General features: G+C 39.1%; 1 protein-coding gene across 6 annotated transcripts in view; it reads right to left on the bottom strand.

The window, feature by feature from the left end:
* QSER1 (glutamine and serine rich 1) overlaps window positions 1-21,224 on the bottom strand; it is a 77,902-nt gene that overhangs the window by 21,415 nt on the left and 35,263 nt on the right. For all 6 annotated transcript variants that reach the window (XM_030560283.1, XM_030560277.1, XM_030560278.1 and 3 more), the window contains 4 exons: window positions 17,331-21,035; window positions 10,871-11,160; window positions 8,869-8,985; window positions 7,897-8,030 (listed from right to left, as the gene is read on the bottom strand). In XM_030560283.1, the coding sequence (XP_030416143.1) occupies window positions 7,897-8,030; window positions 8,869-8,985; window positions 10,871-11,160; window positions 17,331-21,035 (4,246 nt within the window). The remainder of the gene's footprint in view (window positions 1-7,896; window positions 8,031-8,868; window positions 8,986-10,870; window positions 11,161-17,330; window positions 21,036-21,224) is intronic.

The following is a 21,224-nucleotide window of genomic DNA, read 5'->3' as shown; positions in this document are numbered from 1 at the left end:
ATCCATCCCCACCCTCTGACAAACAGAGGCTAGGGACACGATTCCTTACCCATCCTGGCTAGTAGCCATTAATGGACTTAACCTTCATGAATTTATGCAGTTCTCTTTTAAACGCTGTTATAGTCCTAGCCTTCACAACCTCCTCAGGCAAGGAGTTCCACGGGTTGACTGTGCGCTGTGTGAAGAAGAACTTCCTTTTATTTGTTTTAAACCTGCTGCCCATTAATTTCATTTGGTGGCCCCTAGTTCTTATATTATGGGAACAAGTAAATAACTTTTCCTTATTCACTTTCTCCACATCACTTATGATTTTATAGATCTCTATCATATCCCCTTAGTCTCCTAGCCTCATCTCTCTCCTGAATAGTCCTAGCCTCTTTAATCTCTCCTCATATGGGACCCGTTCCAAACCCCTAATCATTTTAGTTGCCCTTCTCTGAACCTTTTCTAATGCCAGTATATCTTTTCTGAGATGAGCAGACCACATCCGTAAGCAGTATTCAAGATGTGGGCGTACCATGGATTTATATAAGGGCAAAAAGATACTCTCCGTCTTATTCTCTATCTCCTTTTTAATGATTCCTAACATCCTGTTTGCTTTTTTGACTGCCGCTGCACACTGCGTGGACGTCTTCATAGAACTATCCACAATAACTCCAAAATCTCTTTCCTGATTAGCTAAATTAGCCCCCATCATACTGTATGTATAATTGGGGTTATTTTTCCCAATGTGCATTACTTTACATTTATCCACATTAAATTTCATTTGCCAGTTTGTTGCCCAATCACTTAGTTTTGTGAGCTCTTTCTGAAGTTCTTCACAGTCTGCTTTGGTCTTAACTATCTTAAGCAGTTTAGCATCATTTGCAAACTTTGTCACCTCACCGTTTACCGCTTTCTCCAGATCATTTATGAATAAGTTGATTAGGATTGGTCCTAGGACTGACCCTTGGGGAACACCACTAGTTATCCTTCTCCATTCTGAAAATTTACCATTTATTCCTATCCATTGTTCCCTGTCTTTTAACCAGTTCTCAATCTATGAAAGGATCTTCCCTCTTATCGAAGACAACTTAATTTACGTAAGAGCCTTTGGTGAGGGACTTTGTCAAGGACTTTCTGAAATCTAAGTACATTATGTCCACTGGATCCCCTTCGTCCACATATTTGTTGACCCCTTCAAAGAACTCTAATAGATTAGTAAGACATCATTTCCCTTTACAGAAACCATGTTGACTTTTGCCCAACAATTTATGTTCTTCTATGTGTGTGACAATTTTATTCTTTACGATTGTTTCAACTAATTTGCCCGGTACTGACTTTAGACTTCCCGGGCTGTAATTGTCGTTATCACCTCTAGAGCCTTTTTTAAATATTGGCGTTACATTAGCTATCTTCCAGTCACTGGGTACAGAAGCCGATTTAAAGGACCGGTTACATACCATAGTTAGTAGTTCTGCAATTTCACATTTGAATTCTTTCAGAACTCCTGGGTGAATGCCATCTGGTCCCGGTGATTTGTTACTGTTATCAATTAATTCCCAAACCTCCTCTAGTGACACCTCAATCTGTGACAACTCCTCAGATTTATCACCTACAAAAGCCGGCTCAGGTTTGAGAATCATCCCTACATCCTCAGCTGTGAAGACTGAAGCAAAGAATTCATTTAGTTTCTCCGCAATGACTTTATCGTCTTTAAGTGCTCCTTTTGTATCTCGATCGTGCAGGAGCCCCATTGGTTGTTTAGCAGGCATCCTGCTTCTGATGTACTTAAAAAACATTTTGTTATTACCTTTTGAGTTTTTGGCTAGCTGTTCTTCAAAATCCTTTTTGGTTTTTCTTATTACATTTTTACACTTAATTTGGCAGTGTTTATCCTCCTTTTTACTTACCTCACTAGGATCTGACTTCCACTTTTAAAAAGATGCCTTTTTATCTCCCACTGCTTCCTTTACATGGTTGTTAAGCCATGGTGGCTCTTTTTTAGTTCTTTTATTGTATTTTTTAATTTGGGGGTATACATTTAAATTGGACCTCTATTGTGATGTCGTTGAAAAGTGTCCATGCAGCTTGCAGGGATTTCACTCTAATCACTGTGCCTTTTAATTTCTGTTTAACTAACCCCCTCATTTTTGCACAGTTCTCCTTTCTGAAATTAAATGCCACAGTGTTGGGCTGTTGAGGTGTTCTTCCCACCACAGGAATGTTAAAAGTTATTATATTATGGTCACTATTTCCAAGCAGTCCTGTTATAGTTACCTCTTGGACCAGATCCTGCGCTCTACTCAGGAATAAATCAAGAATTGCCTCTCCCCCTGTGGGTTCCTGTACCAGCTGCTCCAAGAAGCAGTCATTTAAAATATCGAGAAATTTTGTCTCTGCATTTCATCCTGAGGTGACATGTTCCCAGTCAATGTGGGGATAATTGCAATCCCCCACTATTATTGAGTTCTTTATTCTGAGAGCCTCTCCAATCTCCCTTAGCATTTCATCGTCACTATCCCTGTCCTGGTCAGGTGGTCGATAATAGATCCCTAATGTTATATTCTTATTAGAGCATGAAATTACTATCCACAGAGATTCTGTGGAACATGTGGATTCACTTAAGATTTTTACTTCATTTGATTCTACATTTTCTTTTACATATAGTGCCACTCCTCTCCCTCCCCCCTCCCAGGTCCTGTTCTGTCCTTCCGATATATTTTGTACCCCCGAATGATTGTGTCTCATTGATTGTCCTCACTCCACCAGGTTTCTGTGTTGCCTATTATATCAATATCCTCCTTTAACACGAGGCACTCTAGTTCACCCATCTTATTATTTAGACTTCTAGCATTTGTGTACAAGCACTTTAAAAACTTGTCCCTGTTTATTTGTCTGCCCTTTTCTGGTGTGTCAGATTCTTTTTTATGAGAATGTTTCTTGTCTGATCTGGCCCCTACTTTATCCTCTTCCATTCTCTCCTCCTGACTAAAAGCTAGAGAATCTCTATCAATAGACTCTCCCGTACTTTAATTTTCATAACCATATATGAATGTTTGACATTTCATATTCCTGCATAAATACTGGGTGAGGTTTAATGTAATGAATGAGAATTTTATTTTGTATCCTCTCATCGCTACCCCGGTGGCTCTGCAGAACAATTAATTGCAGTATTTAAAACTATTTAAATATAAAAAATAAAATAAAATAAAACAAAACCACATTTCTAAACACTATAAAACAAAAATAAGAGGAATTAAACTGAATACAAAGGAGAAAATATATAAATATAGTCATCATACTCCAACATTGGAGAGGGAAAGTTTTAGACTTAGAACTGTCCACAAAGGCACAGTCACCTGATGACCTAAAATGCAATGGTGTAATCCCTCAGGGGCAGATGAATCACAGTTAAAAACTCTATCAGAAGAAAGTACAAGAAGGAGATCTCAGATATAGAATGACAGAAATGTAGGGATGAAAAGGACCTCAGAAGGTCATCTAATCCAGCCCTCTGTGGTGAGGCAGGACCAAGTATAGCTAGACCATCCCTGACAGCTGTCTGTCCAACCTGTACTTAAAAATCTATAGTGATGATTATTCCACAACCTCCCTTGGAAGTCTGTTCCAGAGCCTAACTAACCTTATAGTTTGAAAGTGTATCCTAATAGCTAACCTACATTTCTATTGCTGCAGATAAAGTCCATTACTTCTTTTCCTACCTTCAGTGCACATGGACTATTGATCACCGTTCTCTTTGTACCAGCCCTTAACATATCAGGCCCTCACTCAGTCTTCTTTTCTCAAGACTAAACAAGCCCAGTTTAATTTTTTCCTCATTGGTCTTTTATGATTTTTGTTGCTGTCCACTGGACTCTCTCCAATTTGTCTACATCTTAAAAGTGTGGTGCGCAGACTTGGACACAGTATTCCAGCTGAGGCCTCATCAGTGCAGAGTAGAGTGGCACAATTACCTCCTGTGTCTTACATATGGCACTCCTGTTAATACATTCCAGAATGATATTTGCCTTTTTCACAACTGCATTGCATTGATGACTCCTATTCAATTCGTGATCCGCTATAACCCCCAGATCTTTTTCAGCGGTACTACTGCTGAGTAGGGTGACCAGATAGCAAGTATGAAAAATCATGATGGGGGTGGGAGGTGATAGGAGCCTATACAAGACAAAGCCCTGAATATCAGGATTGTCTCTATAAAAGCAGGACATCTGGTCACCCTACCGCGAAGTCAGTTATTCCCCATTATATAGTTGTGCATTTGATTTTTCCTTACTAAGCGTAGTACTTTGCACTTGTCTTTACTGAATTTCATCTTGTTGATTTCAGATTAATTCTCCAATTTGTCAAGGCCTCTTTGAAATCAAATTCTGTCTTTCAAAGCACTTGTAATCCCTCTAAGATTGGTATCATCCATAAATTGTATAAGCATACTCTCTACCCCATTATCTAAGTCATTAATGAAAATATTGAATAGTGTTAGACCCAGGACAGACTCCTGTAGGACTCCACTAGATAAACAGCAAACCTTTGATAACTCTCTGAGTACAGTCTTTCAACCAGTTTTCCATCTACCTTATAGTAATTTCATCTAGATCACATTTCTCTAGTTTTCTTATCAGAATGCCACGTGGGACTCATGTCAAACGCCTTACTAAAATCAAGATATCTCATGTCCACCACTTCCTCCCTATCCAGTAGGCTAGTAACCCTATCAAAGAAGGAACTTAGATTGTTTTGGCATGATTTGTTCTCGGCAAATCCATGTTGGCTATTACTTATAACCCTATTATCTCCTAGGTGCTCACAAACTGATTAATAATTGGTTCCAGGATCTTTCTAGATATCAAAGTTAGGCTGACTGGTCTACAATTCCTCAGATCTTCTTTTTTCCTCTTTTAAAAAAAGTAATACATTTGCCTTTTTCCAGTCCTCTGCGACCTCAGCTGTCCTCTCTGAGTTCTTGAAGATAATCACTAATGATTCTGGGATTACTTCTGCTGTTTCCTTAGGTACCCTAAGGGGAATTTTGTCAGGCCCTACCAACTTGAGTACAACTAACTTATTTAAATATTCTTTAACCTGTTCTTTCCTTATTTTGGCTTGTGTTCCTTCCCCTTTGTTGTTAATAAAAGGTGTGTAAAGTATCTAGCCACAATTATACTTTTAGAGAATACTGAAGCAAAACAGGCATTAAATAACTCAGCATTCCTCTTGTCATCCATTATCAGCTCTCCTTCCCTGCTAAGGAGTGGACCTATACCTTCCTTCATCTTTCTCTTGCTTCTAATGTATTTATGGAACCTCTTCTTTCCTTTTATGTCGCTTGCTATGTGTAACTCACTTTGTCCTGCAGCCTTTCTGATTTTGTCCCTACATATTTGTGCTATTCTTTTGTATTCAAGATGGGAGCCATAACGGCCTCTTACTATTTTATCAGGATTGCTGTTGTGCCTTAAAACAAAGCCAAGACCAACATGATAAAAGGGTTTACCAATAGAGTGGTCGCTTTATGGACAGCCATTGTAAAGAATAATGTAAAGAGGAGGCATAATGTGACCATGATTACTCAGATCAGTAAGTAAACATACTGTCGTATTCATAACAAGTTATGAGCCAATGAGCAACACTGTGTAATTCTACTAAGAGAGAAATACAATAACTGAACTTCTTGGCATTAGGAAATGTATTGCTGTTGCAAGGTTGGCATGCAATATATAAGGGAGCAGTCTGTGAAAATGTACAAATGAAATACTTTCAGACTAAATATGATATATGGCTTTCCTTGGTAAGAGCATGACTTACAGTGTTGACAAAATTATTTAGTTTGCTATTTACTGCAAAACAAGCCCCCTCTATGAGCAGTGATATAATAGAAGGAAGAACATCTTTCTGACAACAATCTCTACTACCCAAGAGCCAAACTTTTGTCTTCCCAGAGTTGAGAATAACGTATGCTAATGCTATCTGGATGCCTCAGAAGTATCAGCCAAGCAATCTGGAAATACAGACTTAACTTGCAAAGTCCACAAGGGAAGAGATATGTAATTGTGTACCAACAGCATATGTATATATTACTAATTCTCTCACCTGAAGACTTTCATTTATGTTGAGTAAGAAGTAAGGCAAGATAGACATTTGAGTCATGTGGCCTTCCAAATTCTTCATAGCTGTAATGGAAAACTACACCTCTACCGCGATATAACGCGGTCCTCGGGAGCCAAAAAATCTCAGCGTGTTACAGGTGGGGCCGCATTATATCAGAGTAGGGAGAGGAACCACTCCCCTCCCCAGCTCACCTCTGCTCTGTCTCTGCCTCCTCCCTAAGCGTGCCGCCGCCGCTCCGCTTCTCCCTCCATCCATCCATTCCTTTCAGGCTTGCCGCACCAATCAGCTGTTTGGCCTGGAAAGCCTGGAAGGGGGTGGGAGAAGTGGAGTGGTGGCTGTGCGCTCAGAGGAGGAGCCACAGATGAGCTGGAGCAGGGAGCGAACTTCAGGAACAAACTTTTGTAACAAAGCCTTTTGTACTTTCCAGATTGCTGGAGGCTCTTTTCCTGTTTGTAAAGCCATCTATAAGAACGAAAAAAGTATTAGCTAAAAGTTGTGCTTATTTTCCTTCCAAAATTTATTCATTTTTTTCTTTAGAGATAAAATGGATATAAATTCTCCAGATTCCAACTATACCACTATTATGTGCTGATGGCACCAGGATATTAACTATGAGGTATATTCAGCACAGATCTATAGACTAAACCTCAAAATTTATTTCTTCAAGATCTTTGAAGCTGACCTAGCCAGCTCCATCTATGCTGTGATGCCACAGCTACTGTACCATGCAATCAAACCATAAAAACCTGACAAATTTCATTTCAGCAATTTGTCACTTTTTTCAAAGTTTCATTTATCATCATGCCTTTGGTAGTATGAAAATAATTTTTAAAAACAAAACCACCAAATACCAGAAAAATGACTTCCCACAGTCCCTAGTGCTAGCTCTCTGTGACAGTAGAGTTCCCAGAGTACCTGACATTACAGCACGATACTTGCAGTTATGTGAAAACAAAAAGTTCAGTAGTAACTAGTGAACTGGACAAAGATTACATTTTCCCCTGACCTGCCCGTTACTTGCTGCGGCCTTTCCTGGGGCCCCCCTGCTCCAGCTGACCTCCATTCCGCCTCCTCCCACGAGCGTGCCGCAGCTCCACTTCTCCCCCCTCCCTCCCAGGCTTGCTGCACCAATCAGCTGTTTGGTGCGGCCAGCCACAGAGGGGGCAGAAGTGGAGCTGAGCGGCGTGCTTGTGGGAGGAGGAGGTGGAGCAGAGGTGAGATGGGGCAGGGACCGATTCCTCTGCACACACCCCCGCCCCTCACCTCTGCTCGTTTCCTCCCATGAGCATGTCGCTGCTCCGCTTCCCCCCCGCACTCCCCAGGCTTGCCACACCAAACAGCTGATTGGTGCAGCAAGCCTTGGAGGGAGGAGAAGCGGAGCTGCGGCATGCTCATGGGAGGAGGCGGAGTGGAGGTGAGCTGGGGTGGGGGGGCCCCAGGGAGGGCGGCAGCAAGTAACGAGCAGAAGCAGAAGAACCGCTTGCGGTAACACGAATTCGGATATAACGAGGTAAAGCAGCTCTGTTCCCTGGAGTGCTGCTTTACTGCGTTATAGCTGAATTCGTATTATATCCGGGTACAGGTGTACTGTAATCCATAGAAGCAAAGGGGAAGAGTTACTAGCTGCTGTAGAAACTTTAACTAATTGCTCAAAGCAAGTAATTCAAAGTTTCCACTTAATGCTGCATTAATGTCATTTTTGAGTAAGATATTCTGAAATATTAGCACGTGTGTATGGCTCATGCCAAACCAATACAATACAATAAAAAGTGATCTGAAAATAAATACCTTGCAGACTGTACAGGTTTACTTCGTGGTTTTTTTGAACAGACTCTGACATACTCCTTTTTGTTTGCATTTTCAATGAACTTCACATACACCCGTTTGTATTTCATTTTAGCATCCCCAAAATATCCAAGATACTGTGAAAAGCAAAACAAAAACATATAAACACACAGATTTTCCAACTAAAGTTATTTTGCTAAGCAATTTATCATGTACACATGTAAATACTAAGACCATCTATTTGGATACAAAAGCAATCTACTCTAAAACTGCTGTAATTTAGGAGGGAACTGCGTCTGGATTTTAAATATCCTTAAAATACAAATGAGTAAATAAGACAATATAGACACTGGTCTTGGTTTTCTCTTGCATCTGAGCTCTGCTAGGCACAGGGTGAGGGGCACCATCAGGGAGTGGGTTACTTGGCTGGTCTGCACTTACACTTGCATGGATGAGCAACAGGGGGGAAATCCTACTTTATACGGTCAATGTAGGTCCATAAAGGGTCCTACACTAGCTGATCTTCAGAGTGGAGCTCCACTCCACCCTACCTCCTCTCTACCTTTTTGTCCCATAAACACTGCCAGGATGCAAGTACGGGGAAAGAGCACAGGACCCAGCTTTATCCCGGCTAAGAACTCCTCCTCACTAGGGGAATGCTAAACTGAGCAGTTGAGACCAGAATCTGGTTCTTTTGCATGATATGTATGGCACAAAGAAACCAGAATGAAAATGAGAACTGGCCCTGAATATACGACAGCAATTCTTATTGTCGTTCTGCTGAAAGTATCAGAGGGACCCACTAACCATTCATTTCTAGCCGTAGAGTTAGGGAGATCTTTGCAGAAATGCTAGTGCAGAGAGTAAACAGAAATGTCATGTTCCTTTAATGCTCCAGGGTCAGACATTTTCTTTTGTGCGAGAAGGGGCCCAACCAAAAGTCACTGTGGTTTTACAAGGAATCTTCATACTTACACTATTAGTAGCAGCAAACTCTCTTTGTCCATCTCGAACTTCAGGAACAAACTTTTGTAACAAAGCCTTTTGTACTTTCCAGATTGCTGGAGGCTCTTTTCCTGTTTGTAAAGCCATCTATAAGAACGAAAAAATTATTAGCTAAAAATTGTGCTTATTTTCCTTCCAAAATTTATTCATTTTTTTCTTTAGAGATAAAATGGATATAAATTCTCCAGGTTCCAACTACACCACTATTATGTGCTGATGGCACCAGGATCTTAACTATGAGGTATATTCAGCACAGATCTATAGACTAAACCTCAAAATTTATTTCTTCAAGATCTTTGAAGCTGACCTAGCCAGCTCCATCTATGCTGTGATGCCACAGCTACTGTACCATGCAATCAAACCATAAAAACCTGACAAATTTCATTTCAGCAGTTTGTCACTTTTTTCAAAGTTTCTTTTATCGTCATGCCTTTGGTAGTATGAAAATAGTTTTTAAAAAACAAAACCACCAAATACCAGAAAAATGACTTCCCATAGTCCCTAGTGCTAGCTCTCTGTGACTGTAGAGTTCCCAGAGTACCTGACATTATAGCACGATATTTGCAGTTGTGTGAAAACAAAAAGTTCAGTAGTAACTAGTGAACTGGACGAAGATTACATTTACAGTTCAACTTTTAGTTCAATAACAATTAGCTCAAATAGATTATCTTCTTAAAACATTTGTGTCTTAAATATTTTAAACATATCTATAATTACCACTGCCCAGCCACTAGAAATCTATCATTTAAATATTAATCTATAAAGATTCTCATATTTTAAGGGAATATTTTAAGTGTAGAAAAAACTTTAAAGTGTATTTTCAAATGGTTATAAAATGAGAAAAACCCTACAAGATTAGGATCCAACACTGCAAAGTGAGAATATTTTAAAACTAGTTATTCCTTAAACTTACCTGACAATCCTAGCAAATAATTAACAGAACTTTTATTTTAAAAATTTCACTTCAAAAGGGTCCATAGGAAGGCAAAAAAACAAATATTTAGGAATGATTTTTAAAGCGATATGCAAAAGTAATAATCAAATCTGTGAGCTAGAACAATAGCAGAGGAGTGGACATGAGGAAGACAAAACAGAAGAAGAATCAGAAATGGAGAAAACAAATAAGGCTTCCTTAAACTCTGCAGACCTTATGAAGGGTTGTAGTGGATCCACATGGAAGCCACTCCTTGTTAGAGTAGCAAAGAAAGCCTCCACAAAAATAAAAAAATGAAAATCCTGAAACAAAAAGCTAAGGCACGTCTATACGAACAGTGCTGCAGCTGTAATGATGCAGCTGCGCTGCTGCAGCATGTCTGGTGAAGACACTCTATGTTGACAGAAGAGAGCTCTCCTGTTGGCATAATAAAACCACCTCTGTGAGCAGCAGAAACTATGTCAGTGGGTGAAGCTCTCCCACCAACATAGCGCTGCGCACACAAGCGGTTATGTCATTGTAACTTATGTAGCTCGGTGGAGTGATTTATTCACACCCCTGAGCGACATAAATTATGCTGACATAGGCTATATCTACACTACAGCCTAAGACACATATTTCTTCAACACCACACTCCTGAAAGCTTATCAAAGTCTTCAATAAGAATGTATTCTGGTGAGGTCAAGAATCCTTGAAAACTTAAGCTCTTTTGGAAAAGGTTAAAAGACATACACCAAATCTGGAAGACATCTGTCAACTAATGTATGTATGTCTATTGACAATTTTGAGATCTAATTGAGATTATCTGCTACAGTTATTTACCTTTATCATTGAACTAGTATGAATGCTTGACACATAATTAAAGTGATGCATATGCCCTACTCAAAACTAGAACCACACCTGTATGCCATCTTGGCAGCATCACAAATATGTTGAGCTATGCAATAGAATATAAGCCTCTGCCCTTTGGTAGTTTGATTGTTGATGTCTGCTTCAGGGTGTGTGTTGGTAATTACTCAGAACAAACACTTGGATTACCTTTAGCATATCTATATCTTCAATCTTCACCACAAATTCATCACGTTCTCTGTACATGCCCTCTCCTCCACTGTCCGTATTCTCCTCATCAGTACATCCTTCTATTGCAACAGCTGCCTGTATTTTTGCTAACTGGTCTGAAGTCACACCATCCTGGTCAGCTATCTTTAGGAGTTCTGCTGAACTTGTTTTCTCCTGAACATTTACCACAGGAGCAGTAGTGTTTGGAGATTCCTGCTTTACAAGAGCAGTGGTGTTGGCAGTAGTAGCAACTGCCATTTTTTCAGTTTCTGAAACAAAAAACAAGCAAGCATCGGTTATATGAATCATCAAGGATCAGCAACATAAAAAGGAAATTATGTTTATTTTATTTACTTTCCCAAACAATACATACAAAAAGCCTCCATTCTATAAGTTAAAATAGTAAAGTTAACTAGCCTTAAGTTAAACTTGTATCTAAAAAATTAAAATAATTAGTATTAACTCTGTATGTTTGCAGGAAACTGATTTTGTTATAGCTTTAGCGCATAGACACTATGGTGATATGTGCCTTAGAACACATTGTTATTACACAGAGGACCAACAGGAAAACTCTGTGTTACTCTGTGGAACAAAGCAAATGGCAGACTCTAACCAATTACTATTTTGGATTTTGTTGGCCTCTGCTGATACGCAACTACATCTTCATCATTTTCATCAAATAAAGAAAAAGGAAAGTGGCTGCCATGTATAACACAAAACCTAAATCAAACATGAAAAAGTATTTTCTTGGTGGCACTTCTGGGTCACTCTCATTTTGCATCTTCCAATAAATTAACTGGTGGTTTCAGATTAGATTTTAACATTCTTAACAATCCTATAATACAATTTAGCACAAAGTAGTACTTTGCAATGAGAATTAATGGTACAAAGTGAAGGAATGAAAAGCACTCCACTTCTGTATGCCACACTTAGTGGAAATTCCCAATTCCTCAAATGATTATTATTCCCTTTCCCCCTCAAGAAAGAAGACCTCTTCAGATATTGTATTACCATCTGCCCTCAAGATATACTTGCTTTAACTCCGTTTTGCTAATCTAACTAAACAATGCAAGCCACAATTTTATTGCTAATATCACACTTAGTGAACTAGCATAAAAGGTTGGGACGTATCCTTTAAAAACACAAAAAATAAATGTATCATTTCCATGATAAATTTCAAACAATGAGGTACAGGAAAAAGAATATTCTATATAAATCATCATTATAAAATAATCCCAAAACAAGTTAACTGGATATTTAAATTATTGAATCTATATTACAAAAGTGCATATTTAGAAATAGGAGTCATTAAAATAATCACTATTGCCAAATTTGAATAATGTATATGAAAAGAGGTTACAGTGCATGCAGAATAAAATATTTCCTGTCACATGACTGCAAGCATAGTAAATGCACTGGTCCAGTGAAAGCTGCAACACTTATTTAATACAAAAGTTGGTATACAATTATTTTCCAAGTACATCTAGAACTTTTCCAAGAGCAGTAAAATATGAATGAGGTACACTAGTGTTACCATGGTAGAAAGGTATACATATTAATTGTGAATATTTTTACATTTTTATATTGTTGAGTCTAAAAATAAACAGATGTACGATTGCACATATATAAGGGAATCAGTACTGACTCTGCATGACCAGCATGTTGCAGAATGTCAATTATTGTTATTTTGGATAAGGTACAAATAGTTCTCCTTACAACAGAAGAGGAATTTGGTGGCATACATACGTATTATAATTTTATACAAAATAGTGAAAAGATAGTACAACTATATTTTTAAAACAAATATGAAGAAAAAAAGGTTAAAATAAAGCTTCGCTTACTTTTCTCAGAACAATGTTCTGAATGTTCAACAAAAGGGAAACTCCTTTTGCACATATGCTCTGTAAAAAGTTCTTAAATGCAATTTTTGATTTAAAAAGATGTACACATTATCTTTGGCTAGAAGTACTAACTGAGAGACTGTCCACACTGCTTTAACATTCAGAAAAAATACTGGCTATTTAAACATTTTAAAAATTCAGTATTTTGCACTGAGATAAATGAACAAAGCTTTATTTTAAGATGTTTCCTTCCTCTGCTCAAAAATAGAAGTTATAAACTAATCAGTTTAATTAAATATACCCACAAAAGCAAACAAGACAGTTATTCAATCAAAATTGTTTCCTTTGTACTAAATACACAGTACAATAAATTATTTTGTATTAGGTTGTTATGCCAAATTATTATTTTCTAAATTAAAAATATACTTTTGGGTCACATTAGCTACAGCACATCAATTTACACTTATTTCATTTCAGTAAAAACATCCAGGAATTATTTATAGTGAAAGAATTAAAATAAAATCTTATTTATATTGGCCCTGGTCAGAGTTAATTCGAGCATATGTAAATTTGCACAGAGAAATGCTTTTACTAAGTACATATATTCATCTTCAACAAGATTACTTTTGATAAATACGAACTGTGGAGCAGACTGCTTTAAAATAGTTAAGTAATTTTTCCAATGGCTGGAAGAAGAAGATGGATGATATTTGTAACAGAGTCTCGCTGGAGTGCCAACTTTGCTGGGTGGGGGCTGCTTGCCACACAGAGTTACCACCACAAAGTTAAGCCAGTCCAGGCTCTAGCCCTTTAGGGTATGTCTACATAGCAAAGAACAATCTGTGGCTGGCCCGTGCTGGCTGACTTGGGCTCAAGAGGCTTGGGCTACAGGGCTGTTTCACTGCTGTGTACACTTCCAGGCTAGGACCCTGCAGGGTATTTAGGGTCCCAGAGCACCCGAGCCCGGAAGCCTACCCAGCAATGAAACAGCCCCGCAGCCTGAGCCCTGCAAGCCCTGCAAGACCAAGCAGGTTGGCCGGTTTTTCTTTGCTGTGTAGACATACCCTTAGTCCTTGCAGTGGGCTGCACCCTTGTAGTCCTGCTTACTTTGTGATGGGTGCAGAAAAGCAAAAGTCCAAATTCAGGAAAGAACAAGCCACTTCTGGGGTCAACAGAAAGTGAAAAGTTCAGCAGCACCACCTTACTTCAGGAGGGCCTAGGTAGCAACTTTACTGGAGTTCTTACGGCCAGATAGCTGCGTCAGTGTCTCTGTAGCAGGCTTGCCCCAGTGTTTGCTAGACTTCTCGCAGAGCTGGCAGGGTCTCTCGCATGGGGGGTTCCTCCCACTGCTTCAGGACCACTCCAGACGTTACCTTCTCAGGGCTTCCCCCTGGCCGACTGCAGTTTCTTCCTTTTAAAGTCCTCCTCCCTACCATGCATGATTGGCAGGGCTGAGGCTACCTTTGCACACACTGCCTCCCTAGTCCCTTTGCTGTCAGTGCAGGACTTATACACTCTATCATAGTATTACAGAGCAAAAGAGACAAATATTTCACAGCTAGGGAGAAGGAAAGAAGTATAGCTCAAAGTCTGGAGGATAGAGCTGAAATTCAGAGGGATCTTACTGGAGAACTGGGCTATAGGCAACAAAATGAAATTTAACGAAGACAAACGTAAGGTACACTTAGGGGGAAAAAACAAATGCACAAATACAGAATGGAGGATAACTGGTTTGGCAGCAGCACTGCTAAAAAGGATCTGGGAGTTGCGGTGGGTGACAACCTGAACATGCCTCAGCAATGTGATGCTGTTGCAAAAAAAAATAAAAAAAAAAAAATGCAATTTTAGGTTGCACTAACAGAGGCATAGCCTGTAAGTCCCGGGAGGTGAAAGTATCGCTCCACTCGGTGTTGATTAGGCCTCAGCTGGAGTACTGTGTCCAATTTTGGTAACCAATGTATAGGAAGGATGTAGAAACTGGAAAGGATCCAGAGTCAAGCAACAATGATCAAAATGATGAAATGCAAGCCGTATAAGCAAAGGCTGAAGGAACTGGGTATGTTTAGTTTGGAAAAGAGAAGATTAAGCGGGGGGATACATGATAGTGGTCTTCAAATACCTGAAAGGCTGCCATAAAAAAGATGGAGAAAAGTTGTTCTCTCTTGCCTCAGAGGACAGGAAAGGAGGCAATGGGTTCAAACTACAGCATAGCAGATTTAGATTAAATCTCAGGAAAAACTTCCTAAGTGTAAGAACAGTAGGACAATGGAACCTAGGGAGGTTGTGGAAGCTCCTTCACTGGAGATTTTCAAAAGGAGGCTTGGATGGTCTAGACCCAACAAATCCTGCATCTTGGCAGAGGGTTAGATTACATGGCCCTTCCGGCCCCTTCCAACCTATGATTCTATAACTCCCAAGACTAGCTATAAGAGATTCTTCAGAGATGCCACATGTGGGCAGAAGTACATTCCAAATACACTGTATTTGAGATACGAAGGTAGCTTATGTGAACAGCAACAAAGAATTTACTGAACTTAACAGATATATGGAAACCCTGGCCCATATTCTTCTAGGAAGCATCCCGGTTAACACAGGGATCTTTATGGATATATTTTTAGCATGGAGCTCCAGGACAAAACCCTGTTCTAATTCTGTGCACTTAAAGTATCAATACCTTCTTATACAAAGCGATGATCAACATGCTCTAAGCATGTTCTATGTATAAAAAGTTGTTATAAGAGACAAAGTGGCACTGAACTCTAGGTGTCAAAATTCTTTCTTAGATGCATACATTTTTAGTGATAACTAGGTCTCCTAAGCGGTTTCCAGTAATTTACAAACTTAATGGATCCACCATTTTCCCTAGTCCCCAAAGATTCATGGCTTGGACATTCTTTTGGGGAAGGTGGTCTGGATACAGTTCCTCTGTGAATAATAAATGCCTCTACTCTTGACTTGGCTAGAGACACTGCTGTAAGATTACTTGAGGCATTCCTTTTCCCAAGGGTCTGTGAGCCAGCTACAGAGAGTTGCCACCAAACTAATGGACGGGTCTGAAAGTTCTACAAATTTGTCTCTGGAGAGCCACAATTGTAGCTGACTGTAAAGTGTGTGGCAGCATTAAATCTCATTTAATATGCATGTAATATTAAAGGGCAGAAGAAACACAAACTGGACAAGCATTCAAAAAGATTGCTTACAGGAAATCAAAAGGAGCCAGAACCACTAAAGTAACTGCGTACTCTTTATGTTGTTATCCTTTAAAGCATTTGGGCAAATGATGATGAAGCCAAGCCTGCTGAGGCAGACCCTGACCTCTGTTAGTAGAATCTGCCCTTTTTGCTTTTTTGAGTCTGATGAGTTCTTCATTGTGAACTTCTGGCCAAGTGTTGTCTGGAAACCCTGTGACTGGCATTTGAAGGTGAAAGCATGTTTCTCTCCAGATGTTGCATAGAGACCCTGAGACCTGAAAGTGATCATGATGTGCATTGTCTTGCCATTGAACAAATTATGCCCCTCAAAAGGGTAGATCTAGATTTCCGTTGGAAAGTCAGAGAAATCTAGTCACAAAGGCCAGCAATATAGTGACTGCAGTCACTGTCTTTGCTAAAACATTAGCAGCATCACAGTCTGCAGGGCAGGTCCAGCACTTGTCAAATCCCAGTTACCACGGTTTTTGCCTCCTATTTATCAATTGTGTCACGAAAACATCAAAGTATTTTAAAATGTAGATAAGAAAAGAAAACAGTTTGCTGAAAATACTTCCAGAGGAAGCACTAGTAATTAAAATGTATGATTGCTGACAAGAATTCTACGATATACAGAATAGACACATTAATATTAGCAGAAGAACTATATATAAAATATAAATAGTGCCATCACTACCATCCCACGTTGCATTAGTTAGGACATTTACCTTTCAAAAATTCTATTTCTCTAAAGTCATCTACTTTATGCTTAATAGTATAAAGTCTGAACTCCTCCTATTTAGAAAAATACAGATAAAACATATTCTCAGCTGGCGAGTGTAAAAATAAATGTTTTTATAAATAACTCTGCTTTATGTAACTCTATCATCACTGAAAGAACATACTCAGTTCCACCAAGGTAAAAACAATATTTTCTGGAAATAACTCAATTATGTAATCATGATGAAATTTCTTTAAAGACACTGTTGCATTTTTACACTCTTTACTGTCCATGTGATGAAACATTTGGTACTAGACTGTTGAGTTTTACAGGCAAAACCTTATCTACCATTTTGAGTTAGAAAATAGTAGAGTTGACATCAGTTTACTACAATACAAGTTTCTCCATTCCAAGCCAAAATAATCTTTTATACTGAAAAAGAAATATTTAAGGATATATTTTCAAAACATTGTACATGGATTTAGCCACATAACTTCCACTATTGTGGAAAACACTAACTTAGTTAAATCTCAGTTCAATAATTTTAATATTACTCCTAAATTTTAGTGTGACCTAACAAAGGTCTTTTGAAAGATATGTTTATCTAAAACTAAAGATATCTAAATTAAAAAGTAAAGTATATGCAAAATCTACAGAATTATGTCTTTGAAAATAAACAACTATTTTACCTGATTTGTTTTTTTTGTCAGCAGTATCATCCAAAGCTGATAATGCTGTAGAAATGCTCTTCTGAAGATCGTGGTTACCGCCTACAGAATCATCTTCATCAGAAGAAAATGAAGGCAATGTTTCCAAATTTTTCTTAAGTTCATCATCAACTTTTTTGGTTGGACTTTCACAGGCACCCTCAACAGACAAAGGAGCTGCTGCTGGCTGTGGCTTTGAAGGTGGCTGGGGACCTGGGGCACGGACTATCTGGGTAACTGGCCGCCTAGTCCTGTTAGGCATTCGTACAGCAGGTGCTGAAAACTGTTGCCTGGGCCCAGATTTTAGAAAGTCTAAAAAAGATGCCAGGAATCCGGTTTTGACTTCTGGTTGCTTTTCTTCCACTTCTTTAATTTTTTGCCTCATTCTTTCTTGGTGTTGATAAATATCATAACTTTCAGAAACAGGAGAAGAATATGGTAAACATATGTCAGTTCCTCTTACATTCTGACGTTTGCATTGTCCACTTCGTTTCAGTTGTTTCTGGCTTGCACTGTCATCTTCTGTAGCATTTTTTATTTGGTTTTTTCCTTTACTTTTTTTCTTTTGAAAGTTCCCTTGACTTAAATCTTGGTTCTCTTCTTCAGTTTTGCTACCACTTCCATCTCCTGGTTGTAGCACAGATATTGGTTGCAATGGACCTTTAATCTTGTTACCTACTACAATGCCATCATCACAACCCATATTAAAATCATTATCTGATGTAACGCTCTCTTCACTTAGACTCCGACCACTTGAAACAAATTCTGAGTCTCTAGCATTCAGTGTACCATCAATGGGAACATCATTGTCTTCTTCAGATTCATGACTAATGCTAGACTGTTTCTTAACTTTGCCAGAACCTTGTTCTTGCTCCTCCTGACTAGGTCCGAGGCCTGGAGAAGTCATTCTAGTTGATATGTTTTGATCAGAAGTTTCCATACGTTGATCAAGGATCACATGTTTTGATTGTATTGTAGACACTGTTGTAAGGTTTATAGTAACGTGGCTTCCATTTAGAGAAATATTATTTATGCTGTGTGGTTTTCCAACTACAGTGGGTGAGGAGCTAAAACTAGGAGATATGTGACGTACACCTATTGACTGGAACTGAGATTTGGAATCATCACCGTTTTCAACAGATTGAATTTCTTCTTCATGAGATGTGGATTTGGCAAATTCTGATGGTGTGACCCCACATGCTGCTGCTGTTGCTGCTAAGATGTCATCTACATTAGACAATATATTCCTCTCATCACTGAGAAGCATAGACTCTGGAAAACATATCGAACCAAGAGAAACAAACTGATTCTTTGATTCATGTTGATTTGGTTGAGTAAAATGGTCTTTTGATGTCATATGTTGCTGTAGTGGTTTTGAGGACTCAGAAATGTCCATTTTAATAACTTCTGCATTTTGAGGATGAAGCTGTTGCTGAGAATGACCCCCATTACTTTGAATAATGTGACCATCCATTTGAAGGAACTGATGTGCTACCTGCTGAGGACTCTGTATTCGTCGCACATGTGGAGATGCCTTTGCTTGTCCTAAGCCTGACTGCAGTATTGACTGCTGAAGAATTTGTAAGTCACAGGCAGATTCCAGAAGTACTTGTGCATTAGGCAAACATAGTTGATTGCCATGCCTCAAGGCATGAGCTTGAATCTGTGATGATGTGCTAATGACTTGGCCCTGCTGTTCTTGGGCCTTAGTTTCATGTACCTTATGCATAAGAGAATGCTGCTGGTTTAGTTCTTTAGCATTTACACTTACTTGTGTTGTCTGCATTAAATTAGCTGCCTTTTTAATATCATGGCTTATTACATTAGTGATATGGCCAATCTGCTGAGTAAGCTGTGCCACAGAACCAACCATCCTCTCGTCTTTTTTTGACCCTTGAAGAGTAAGCCCAACGACTTGATCTTCAAGACGAGAATTACTTCTGATTACACTTTGAGAATATCTGTCATCTGCCTTTGAGACCCTATAGGCAGCGTCCTGAGCATTAATTTCACTATCAGTTAGCCTTTGGGTAGAGGATTCAAGAGAAGCTTGCTGTTGTAATGCCTGTAAATCTTGCATTGACAATTCATCTTCCTGTTTTGATGAAGCATACAAGTTAGAGTCAGATTTCCTTTTAACATATGTTTTTGTATCTGAGGAAGATCTATTGTTCTGCAGTGTCTGTGAATGAGCTGGGGATGCAAAAGTAGGAGACTGAACAGCTGTCAAAAACTTTTGAGACTGTGGAGAAGATGATTCTTGTGTCTGAGAATTCTGAGAAGAACGTAAAGAAATATAGTTCTGGTTTGGGCTTGAGGCTGACAAATTTTGAATACGAGGGGAGGAAGAAAATGGAAGAGAAGGTGAAGTTAATGTTAAAGATTGCCCTGACGTATAACTTTCTGAAGGACTAACAGCTGACAAAACCTGTGATTGAGATGAATAACTAACCTGTGATTGGTTAACGGGAGATAAACCCTGAGAGTGATTAGAAGAATAACTCTGAGATTGGCTAACTGAAGAAAGATCCCTTGTCTGACCAGAGTAGTTCTCATTTGGAACTGAAGTTAATACCTGTTGATCTGCAGAGTAACTTAGTGTTGTCTGACTATCAGAAGTTATAGTTTGCGACTGCCCAGAAAAAGTCAGTGTTTTATATAATGAGGGCAGTTTCTCAACCTTGCTAGATGAGAAAACTTGTGAATGACTGACAGATGGCATATTCTGTGACTGTGTGGAAACATAGTTTTGGGATTGGCTGACTGACAACAGACTTGGTAGCTGTGCTGTAGAATAGATTTGTGCTTGGCCTGCTATTACTGAACTCTGGTTTTGTGCAGTTTTGGAATAGCTTTGTGTCTGCACAGGAGAGACTACATTTTGAGGTTTGGGTGTCTTTGTTGACCTTGATAGCTGCTTTGTAGAACAGTTTTTTGCTTTTGCTGTAGAAGTAGATGGGAAACCAGGTGATGGAACTGCAGATGTATAGGACTGAGCAAGTTCCACTGAGACTTGAGAGGTCTTCTGTTGTGATCCTCCATTGCTCACCTGAGTAGCATCTCCAACTGGACTGCAGGGCAGTGCTGACTGCCTGGATGTATCCTGAAAATTAACTCCACTTGTATTTGATAAATAACTGTGTAAGGAATGCTGTGAACCAGTCAGTTGTGCCTGAACAGACTGTGTACTTGAAGGCCGCTGATGGTGTTTAATAACACTACATTCTCGCTGAAGTGCTCTATCAATGGAGGCAGTAGAACCAGAAAAGACAGATGTGCTATATGCCTGAGAAGCCTGCTGAGCTCCTCCAAGTGTTGAAGGCAACAAACTAAACTGAGGTTGCAAGAGATGGGGTGCGGACTCTTGAGCAGAACGGTACGTTGATGACTGAGGTGGTATGCTGGTACTTAAAACAGAGCTGCCTAAGCGCTCAAATGTCAAAGCAGTTGGAACTGTGCCTTGTGATGTCTTGATTTGCAATAAAGGGTCATGAGCAGTTAAAAGACCATTTGATGTAGCACTGAATGTTGCATCTTGAAGTGTGAGAGATGGAGTAGTAGCAAAGTTTCTACTGCTGAAAGAATTGGGATGCTGATAAGCTGATAATGCAGATGTTGGTGGAAATGTTCCAGAGGTTGGCAATGCTCCAGTAACAAATAGTTCTGTTGCTGCTGAGGAATGCATACCTGGGGAGGAAAAAAAAAGTGTAAAGAAACTTTATAAGTAATAATATTTTGAACTTCCATGGCTCATTTTATTGTACAATCTCAAAGCCCTTTACAAGTGTAAATACAGACTCAACACTGCTGTGAGGGAAATAAGTAGTGTTATTCTTCGATTTAAGCAAAAATACATCACAAAATGTTTACTTGCAC

The sequence above is a fragment of the Gopherus evgoodei genome, chromosome 4 (genome assembly GCF_007399415.2).
Source record: "Gopherus evgoodei ecotype Sinaloan lineage chromosome 4, rGopEvg1_v1.p, whole genome shotgun sequence".
NCBI classification, from domain to species: Eukaryota; Metazoa; Chordata; order Testudines; family Testudinidae; genus Gopherus; species Gopherus evgoodei.
Note: the sequence above shows the minus strand (reverse complement) of the source record. Positions and strands in the feature narration are given on the sequence as shown.